Here is a 10,117-nt window from a genome sequence, read left to right as displayed (position 1 = left end):
GCCATGTAGGCATGGCAGGCAAGTGGCAAATTCCAGAACTCACTGTAGTTCTTATGTGGGCAAATGAAAGGTGTTTTTGTGTATTACATCTTACCTGCTTAGATGAGAGCAGGCTAACAGGGTCCCACTATTCTTCCTCGGTTAATGCTGCCTTTACTGACCTTTAGAGGTCTGTAATATTTTTCCTAATAGAGTACTCATGTGTGGTATGTCTTTAGAGACTGGGGAGATGGGTAACAAATCTGCAGCTGGGAGGGACCCTGCTTCTGCTGCAGCCAGCAGTTACTGCCCACGGCCCCAGAGAGCACTCTGAATGGCAGCACACCAGTGCCCGTACAGCACATGTATTAGACCTTATTCTTTTCTTCCTTATTTTTATTTTTTTATTATTAGTTACATTTTATTAACTCTGTATCCCAGCTGTATTCCGCCCCCTCATTCCCTCCCAATCCCACCCTTGTCTCCTCCTGCCCCTTTCCAAGTCCACTGATGGGGGGGACCTCCTCCCCTTTCATCTGATCCTGTTTTATCAGGTATCTTCAGGACTGGCTGCAAAGCCCTCCTCTGTGGCCTAACAGGACTGCTCCTCCCTTGGGGGGTGGGAGGTCAAAGAACCAGTCATTGAGTTCCTGTTAGAAATAGTCCTTGTTCCCCTTACTATGGGAAACCAATTGGTTACTGAGCTACCACGGGCTTCATCCGAGCAGAGGTTCTAGGTTATATCCATACATGGTCCTTGGTGGAGTATCAGTCACAGAAAAGACCCCTGTGCCCAGATATATTTGGTCCTTGTGGAGCTCCTATCCTTTCCACGTCATACTAACTCCCCCTTCTTTCATATGATTCCCTGCACTCTGCCCAAGGTTTGGTTATGAGTCTCAGCATCTGCTTTGATACACTGCTAGGTAGAGTCTTTCAGAGGCCCTCTGTGGCAGGCTCCTGTCCTGTTACTTGTTTTCTCCTACATCCAATGCACATCCTATTTGTCTTTCTAAGTGAGGATTGATCATCGTACCCTGGGTCCTCTTTCTTGTTTATCTTCTTTAGGTGTATAGATTTCATTATTAGACCTTATTCTTTTTTTTAATTTTATTTTTTTCTTATCAGTTACATTTTATTAACTCTGTATCCCAGCTGTATCCCGCTCCCTCATTCCCTCCCAACCACACCCTCCCTCCCTCATCTCCACCCTGCCCCTTTCCAAGTCCACTGATGGGGGGAAGGCTCCTCCCCATTCAATAGACCTTATTCTTGAAGGACCAGCAAATAATGAATCTGATGTGAGGCCTCTGATTGCTCCCTAAAGCTTTGACTTGAAGGAATGGAGTGGGGAACTGATTTTCAGCAGCTGATAACACTGGAGGGAGGAAATTCCTCGCCTAACCCAAACGCTTGGATTAGTATTTTTCTCTTATGAGAAGGTGTAACCTGTCCCCTCGGGTTAGCAATGGCCTTAACTACATTATAAGAAATCTAGTCGACCAATTGAGCTGAGAGGGAAGAAAATGGAGCTGTACCATTCTTCGGAGGCATTTAGTAATGTTTTTTTTTGTTTGTTTGTTTTTTGTGTTTTGTTTTTCTTTCTGGGAAGAAAGAAAGAAAGAAAGAGAGAGAGAGAGAGAGAGAGAGAAAGAAAGAAAGAAAGAAAGAAAGAAAGAAAGAAAGAAAGAAAGAAAGAAAGAAAGAAACTGATTTATTGAGTCCTCAATCCACATGAGCATAAATGGCCTGTGTGCGCCCACTTTCCACAGAATGCCTTGGGTTTTGTCAAGTGCTTTTCCATGGGTAAAGAGGTGACTGTCTGGCAGATCTATCTCATCTAGGCATGCTTCAGTCATACCCAGGAAGATCCAATCTGTAGGAAAATGGATTTCCAGGGATCTGACAGGCATTATGGGCTAGGATGAACAGTAGCATAGCTCACTTCTCAGCTCTATTTCTGGCCAGAGATCTGCCATACTTCCCAGATCCCAGGAGTCGTCAGATGGCTATGCAGGTTCTACACGGCTCTACCTTACAACAGGGTTTCAGTCCCCAGGGCCTACACACCTCCACATACAGGCTCTGGCATGTGTCACCACAGATGTAGAAAACACACACACACAGACACACACACACACAGACACACACACACACACACACACAGAGTCATACACACAGACACACACACACACAGACACACAGACACACACAGATAGAGTCATACACGCAGACACACACACACACTTTATTTTACATTTTATTTTTGAGGCAGGCAGATCCAGACTTGCAGTGCACTTATTGAGGACTTCCTGACAAAAGCAGTCCTGGACAGCATCAAGAGTGGGTGGATCCCCACGGCCTAAGTGAGAACAACAGTGCTAGAGCGGTCAGAGCAAAAGTGACTTCACCCAAGCCAGAGTGTACCTGGTTTATCTCAAGCTAGTATCAAATAGACCCATTCTGGTTTTAGTCATAAAGGTCAACCCTGCTGGAAAATCAGTGTCATTCTGGACAGTTATGGCCACTGTGAATGAAGATGACTATGGTCAAATCAAGCTGAATCCATGGCAAGTTCTATTTTAACCCTAACCAATGGCTAACCAGAGCAGTACACAGAGCCAATGGAATGAATCACCTAAAGGTTCTGTATTAAACAGCTACTTAGCATGCACAGATTCAGATCAAAGACTGTGAGTGTTTAGGGGTACTGAGTAAATGTGGGATGGAGGCTGTCCATTACTGGGCAAGCGTGCTATGCTTCGAATGATGCGAGGCACTAAACAGTGACACGCTGGCGCTAAGTAGGGACAGTACTGGGAGGCTGATGCAGGCGGTTTGAAATCTGAGGCCAGCCTGGCTTACACAGTAAGACATTACCTCAAAAGGAACCCCCCACCCCTGCAGAATAAAAGGTAAAGCTGTTAGTTACATCAAGTACCCAGACAGCTTTGTGATCTAGTCTTTGTGGTTGTGGTTGGGTGAGTTTACCCACGTTAGCCTATGTGCTGCCTGCTGACGCGGGGTGGTTGGTGCTCGCCGTAGCTGGACCTCGTTTTGATGCCCGTATCTGCATGGTAGACGACGTCCACCCAACCCTGTATCTACATGGTAGACGCCCACCCAACCCTGCATCTACATGGTAGACAACGCCCACCCAACCCTGCATCTACATGGTAGACTTTTACCCAACCCGCATCTACATGGTAGACTTTTACCCAACCCTGCATCTACATGGTAGACGCCCACCCACTTATGCTGCAGGCTTCATGAACAGCTTTCCTCAGCTCTCATCTTCACTAACCCGGACCTGGGGGGTTCTTTTCTTCTCCCCTCTTTATTCAGCTCCCCTCCTTCAAACTCAGCTCCCCATTCCTCACTCTTCAAAATAAACATTAGACCCAAACTGCAGTCACCCACCAGTACCAGCACACTCTGAAGTCGCTGGTCATTTCTCGAGCATCTGTGATGTGGAATCCATCCACTCAGGATCTCAGGCCTGCTACTCCAGTCTCTAGCACCAGAGCGGGCTCACACACGTTAGCCCAAAGCTCTACAAAGTACTCTCACACAAGCACGCATTTGAGCAGTGTTGGTCCTTTATGCTGAGGCAAACTGCGTATCATTTCACACAACTCTGCTATCTTCCAAAAGTAATCCAGTGTACAAATCAGTACTAAATGTTGTTTAATCTTCATCATCCACTAATCTCTGAAGTTGCTGAAGTTGCCCGGGCTACAACTTTCCCAGGAAAGTTAACTTCACACCTATGATGTTAATCAAATCAATACATGTAAAGCACCTATATTAGAACCTACGTTACTGCACCTCAAACAATTAATGGTCAGGGGCAATTCAGACACGGCTAGTTATGAAACTAAAGCATAAATCCCATTTTCCCAAATGTAAATTCCACACATTGTCTGTGACATTAGAATTCCTGTGTTCTACATGAAACAAAAACACAGAAGAGCAGCCTAAAGTGTAAAATTATTTTATTGTAATACCATATAATAGAAACCATACCTACATTAACATAACTTTACAGGAAATGAGTCAAAAACCAGTGGTACAAGTGATTCAAGTATTCGACGAAAGGATCTGTACTGATCAGAATTAGCGTTATTTCTCTACGCTTCTGCACTGAACCACAAATAACTTCAGTATATTCACCCAAACTATATCTGAAAAAAAGCTTACAAGCTTTCCATTCATTTCCTGTCTTTGCTGCAATATCTGCCTTATTCCATCACCTTGCTAAATTCCTCTCATCTTCCGTATTTCCAGGGAATCTTGAGGATAATGTCTGTGTCCTCTTGAAAGAATATGGACAATCCCAACTTCCCAATTCCATTCTGTCTTTTTGAAATGGGTTCCTTTTTGGCATCATTAAAAAAAAAAACTGTAGGATTTTGAAAACCTAAATTCTGGCCTCTTTGTATCATATCATATACTACAGATAATCTAGTCATAAGTTCTTTAGACACTCATTTTAACTACAAGAATTTGTATTTGCCTGGTCCTTCATCATTTATCTTCACTGTTGTCCTGGAATTTACACAAGGCAGCATTATACTTTTATAGAAATTCAATTTCAGAGAGATCAAACAATATAGCCAAGAACCCACAGGTGTATATAACATGTCAGAATGAGAAACTCACATATTACCTCAACTGAGATTCTATTACTGAGATGTGTCATGTTCCAGAGTTTAAACAAGTGAATCAATAATTTTCTACTTTTGTATTCGGGTTCCTCTTTCCTCACTTGGAAAATAGTCAGTGGGTCTCACTGTTGAGCATGCTTTCCCTACAACATGCCAGTCTTACAGGAGTCAGGAGGGCTCTTGCTTTAGCGTCTCCTACAAATAACAAACCATTCTAAACTGCAAAGTGACACTTAATACTGAATGATTTGGACCACATGATCAATGTAAAAGCTGATGTGTCTAAATGACACATTATCTCTCTCATTTGTAATAAATTTATACATAAGATTAGCCATGCTGACATAAACCCAGGAACTACACATACATAAAATTAAAAACAAAACAACCCAAACACAATATCATATGAACAATCCTGAAGAGATCAAAGTGCTCTCAAAGTAGGGATCTTCAACTCACAGTAACTTGTATAATTTAATACACTAAAAACAAGGACATGGGTTTGGGAGGACATAGTTGTGATTTTCTTCATTTTGCTGATATTGCTTTCTTGTCTTTAGCAGGGATGATTTTGACTTCAAAAGTAACAAAATATTTAAGAAGGGAATTCACGTCCTTAAGTTCTAAACAGTATTCTTCAGCAATTTTCTCAGCAGTCCATGTTCCTGGCTTAAGTTTGTGATTATTGAGAAGGGTCAATGCTTCTATAACAGTAATTTTGCCTTTGGGAACATCCATAATATTCTTATCAAAGTGATGTCCTATCGGCAGTCTGAATTCCTTTGGTTCTTGCTGTGGTTGAACATTTTTTACCTAGTACAAAAACAAAGGGGGGCTTTAGCATAAAAGATTTACATCTGCCATGATTCTTAAGTCTATACCGTTTCTTTTCAAATACATAAATACTTTCTCAACATGTATTTTCTCATTGCAGTTGTCTTTTCGTGACTATAGCTAGTCACAACTAAGAAATTCTCTATAAAACTGTAACTAAATGCATGCCATTTACTCACCCACACTGGGCACTACTGACCAAAAAAAAACAAGATCCAAAGTGCTCTAAAATCCCAAACTTCTGAACTTCAGCACGATGCCCCAAGTAGCAAATTCCACATCTAATTCCCTATGATGGTCAGCAGTCAAATTTCATGTACACTAAGAATAAGCCATCAACTTGCCTTCAAGCCTTTAAGTTATATATGAAATACAAATGAATTTCATAATTAAAACTGGATCCTACCCCAAAGAAGCTTCATAATGCACATACAAATATTCCAAAATCAGATCTTCTGGTCCTTTCCTTTCCAGGTAAGGAAACCTCAACTTGCATAGTGAAAGAATGGGAATTCTTAAGAGCAGCACTCTAACAGTGCTGTACCAGCTTACCTGAAAACTGCTTTCACCCTTCCCTCACTCATGAACCTAGTCATGTAAGGTGAAATAAACCTGTTCTTCTCCATGCTGCTTCTGGTCAGTTTTATCAAGGCCACAGAATGCGCCACACATGCATGCATGCACGCACGCACACGCACGCACACACACAGCAGTCATACATACAGATTTTCTTTAAGACTTGGTCTGCACAGCATAGGCAGGCTGGACTCTGAGAGCTCCCTTCTAAGCTTAACCCCAGCCTTTGTGGGTATTACCCAAGCTGTCCCAAGCACTGCCCTCTTTTCATTTTCAACTACACCTTTCTTGGCCAACATATCTTTCTCTCTCCCCTTTTCTTCAGTGACTTCCTAATGTCCTCTTGATAAACCCAAATTCCTTGGCTGTACTTTTGTGATACAGCCACCATCCAAATTCACCCCTCACTTTCCCCTAACCTCGTACACGCTAACTGGTCTCCAATGCATCACTCAGCCACCTTCACCTCCCCCCTCGAGTCTCACTCACTCAGCCACTTTCACCTTCACCTTCCCCCTCGAGTCTCACTCACCTTCCCCTTCCCCCTGGAGTCTCACTCATCTCTACTCTTTCAGTTCCTAAGTCTCAAAGTGTTTCTCATCTTCCAAACTCAGGAAGATCCACTTTCTACTCCATACATACAGATCCTCCTTTTTCATTCAGTATTTCATATTAGTCACTTGACACCAAAAATAATTAAAAAAAAAAAAACAAAAAACTGAACATCCTGTTTCCATTTAGTAGAAAAAAAAATTATTCCACATAAACAAAGTATTAAGAAAACAAGAAACCGAAAAACTAATTCCTAACAGAAATAATAACTAGTAATGTGGATAGCTACAAAATAAAAATCACTCACTTCCCCAACAACTTTCTCTCTTCCTCAAAGACTCAATAATTGAAAGATGTTAATCTTTTTTCAGCTAACTTATGTACCCTAACCTAACTATAATAGAATCTAAACACAGCTTAATAAAGACACTGACAATTTTATTTCCAAGTTTATTTAAGAGAAAAAAAAATGATTTGAGAAAAGAAGCTTTTAAGTCATAATGTTCACCAGGATGTATGATAATGCTCTATTAATTGAGATAGTGTGGTTCTAGTGACAAGAAACAAAAAGAGCACCAGTAAGGCTATAAAAAGAATTAGGACAGGAATTAGTAGATATATTACATATTTTGGTGACTGCTATCTATCTGAAGAGGTTAAACTGATCTCTTCTACAGTCTAAACACCAAAAATAATTACTAAATAAATATTTTTACATAAAAATCATAAAAAATACATGCTTAGCATAAATGAAAACCAGTATTTCCAAGTTTTTCTCAGTATCATAATACAGCCACCAATCGATGCCTTTTTATTTTGAGAATATGGTGATAACTGAATCCTACAGTCACGACTAAATTGAGTATTATATAATAACTGCAATTGCAGTCTTTTGACTACTACTAGACAATACAACAAAATATAGAATGCAAAAAAAATTTTTTTTGAGAGCTGTGGCTGGCACTTCCTCATCGTTTAACCTAACTCTTCCCCTCCCAAATTCCAACTTCAAAGCACACTCCAGGTCCAGGATTAACTGTCACAGCGGCTCATCCACTTACAGTCTGTGGACCACAGACAAATGAAGCCCATATGACACGGGCCTCAGAGAGTAACACCAAGTTCTGCTTTGGTCACTACACATAAGCAGGCCTGACACATCTGGCATGCCCACCATTCCAGCATATACTATACTATCTTTTATATAATATTACATATGCTGCTGGAGTATGTCCTCAAAAGAACAAGCGTGCTCCACAAACCCCCAGACACTGATGCTGTCATTAAGGTAAGAACACCTTAATTTGCAGGACATGAAAATAGCTCTCAAAGCCACCATTTTGTCACTCTGCTGATCACTGAAAGTGCCTTAACCAAACTCTACAACGACTGTGATAACCCATTCACACAGGTGCATCCAACCAATCCCTCACAACCTAAGTATCCAACGAGCCAAGGCCTGTGTCTACGTCACCATGCTCTACACTGTCGTCCCCAAACACACACACACACACACACACACACACACACACACACACACACACACACACACATTGCACTTTTTACGGTTGGATAGTCTTTTTTTCTTGATCACTTCTTCAGAGCTCCAAAATAAAGCTGGCGTCATTAAAGCATACGTTACCGGCAAGGAAGGCACCGGATCTTTGGAATCGACGTATACGTCTCTCAGTAATGACAACAGCTTGTTATCTTTTCTAGAAACTTCTTCTTCGATCTCTGGGTTCCCTAAGGAAAGAAAGGGGAAAAGAAGGGTCATACTTTATCTGAAAGCCTTAAACGCGTGTAACAGTACTAAAAACACGCATCTGAAAAGCCAGGGGACACAGCGGGGCGAGGCTCTGCGCGCAGACCCCAGGCCCCGCGCTGCCCCGAGCTCGGGGATCCCGGCGGGCGGCACCGGGCGCGGGGACGACCTCAATGTCACCGGGGCGGAGGGCGGGGCACTCACGACTCAGCTGCTCGCGCAGGAGGCCACGCGTGGAAGGGTGCTTGGGGGCCGTGGACGGCTTCGCCTTGCTGATCTCCCGCTCCGCTCGCTGCTCCAGGTTGACGTTCCTGAAGGCGCGGGTCAAGCGAGCCCCCATCTCCGCCCCATGAAGCCCTGCGCCCGCCGCGCACGTGCAGAAAGCCGGCGCCGGTGACCTCCGGGCGCGGAGCATGCGCAGGCCGGGGTCAGGCGGTGGGAGAGCGGCGGGGGCGCGCTCGTCGCCCCCTGGCGGCGGGGAGGACTCCGGCTGAGCTCCGCCCCCGGCAGCAGGGACAGGCTCCGCCCCCGGCCGCAGGGCTGGGCTCCGCCTTATTGATACTAATCTGACACGCTCCTCCGTAAGCTCTGAATCACCCTGCCCCTCTCTGCCGGGTTGTGAGCGCTGAGAGACCCGGGTGTACCTTGCGCCTTCACAATGCATTTGGAAAAAATAAAGTTTACGTATTCTTTCTCCCTTTCCCCTCCTCTTCCAAACCCTTCGTTTCTTCCTTTTCATTTCCTCTGATACTGATTTTAGTTAAGATTATTTAGAAATATTGTGAATGACCCATACGTTTTTAAAGCCCACCAACAAGAAGTTTCCTAACTAATAATATTTCTCCCGGGGCGCAGTTGCAAAATCTATTGGAGTTCTTAATCTGGTTATGTCTAACCAATTAAAGCAAAAATGGGAGGGGTAATTTTTAAAGGACAACCATTGATTGGACTGCACCATCGTAGGAAAACACTAGAGAGGCCAAGTTCTCACTGTTGCTGCTGTACAGGTTATATTGGTAGATGCCGTACCAAGAAGCTGAAACCGTGTTCTCCGAGTTTTCCTGAAGGTGGCAGGCTGCTCCAAGATTTCCATCTGACAGCATTAAAACACGCATTTAAATTCAATTATTTCTAAAGTTTTGTTGTTGTTGCTTTGTAACTGAATGATCTTTTTTTTCTACAATTTATTCATTATATATCCCAACTGAAGCCGTCTCCCTCAACTTCTCCCAGTCCCCCCCCCCCCCCCCCGTACTCCTCCCCTAGTCCACTGATTGAGTCCACTGACTAGCCTGTCAGGTCAGGTCTCACCAGGACTGTCTGGATGTTCATTCTCAGTGGCCTAGTAAGGCCACCTCGCCAGAGGGAGGTGATCAAAGAAAGCGCAGGCAACCGAGTTCTTGCCAGAGACTCCCTCTGCTCCCCTAACTAGGGAACCCCCATGGAGACTGAGCTGCTCATGGGCTACATCTGAGCAGGGGGTCTAGGTCCTCTCCATGCATGGCCCTTGGTTGATGCATCAGTCTCTGCAGGACACCCTGGCCTCGGGTTTTTAAGCTTTGTTGGTTTTATTGTAGGGCTCTTGTCCCCTCCATGTTCTTCTATCCCTGGCCCCCTTCTTCCATAAGACTCTCTGTGCTCTGCCCAAAGTTTGACTGTGAGTCTCAGCATCTGCTCCAATCTCCTGTTGGGTAGAGCCCTCCAGAGGACCGTCTATAATAGGTTCCTGTTCTGTTTCCTCTCT

At 43.7% G+C, this 10,117-nt stretch overlaps 1 protein-coding gene across 1 annotated transcript; it reads right to left on the bottom strand.

Annotated features, from left to right (window-relative positions):
* Positions 1-3,957: 3,957 nt before the first annotated feature.
* On the bottom strand, positions 3,958-8,782 carry Ndufaf4 (NADH:ubiquinone oxidoreductase complex assembly factor 4). Its single transcript, XM_021657508.2, has 3 exons — positions 8,578-8,782; positions 8,251-8,354; positions 3,958-5,459 (listed from the first exon to the last, which is right to left on the bottom strand). Exons 1-3 carry the CDS (start codon positions 8,711-8,713, stop codon positions 5,175-5,177), a joined length of 525 nt encoding a protein of 174 aa, XP_021513183.1. The 5' UTR covers positions 8,714-8,782; the 3' UTR covers positions 3,958-5,174.
* Between the last annotated feature and the right edge of the window lie 1,335 nt (positions 8,783-10,117).

The sequence above is a fragment of the Meriones unguiculatus genome, chromosome 6 (genome assembly GCF_030254825.1).
Source record: "Meriones unguiculatus strain TT.TT164.6M chromosome 6, Bangor_MerUng_6.1, whole genome shotgun sequence".
Classification (NCBI taxonomy): Eukaryota; Metazoa; Chordata; class Mammalia; order Rodentia; family Muridae; genus Meriones; species Meriones unguiculatus.
This window is presented reverse-complemented; position numbering and strand designations above follow the sequence as displayed.

What these genes read in the sequence shown, in the direction of transcription:
- Ndufaf4 (XM_021657508.2), bottom strand. Translation starts at nt 8,713, where the DNA reads ATGGGGGCTCGCTTGACCCGCGCCTTCAGGAACGTCAACCTGGAGCAG. An exon ending in CCTGCGCGAGCAGCTGAGTC is followed by an intron (nt 8,355 to 8,577) that starts GTGAGTGCCCCG and finishes TTCTTTCCTTAG; the next exon opens with GGAACCCAGAGATCGAAGAA. An exon ending in ATCCGGTGCCTTCCTTGCCG is followed by an intron (nt 5,460 to 8,250) that starts GTAACGTATGCT and finishes TTTTTGTACTAG; the next exon opens with GTAAAAAATGTTCAACCACA.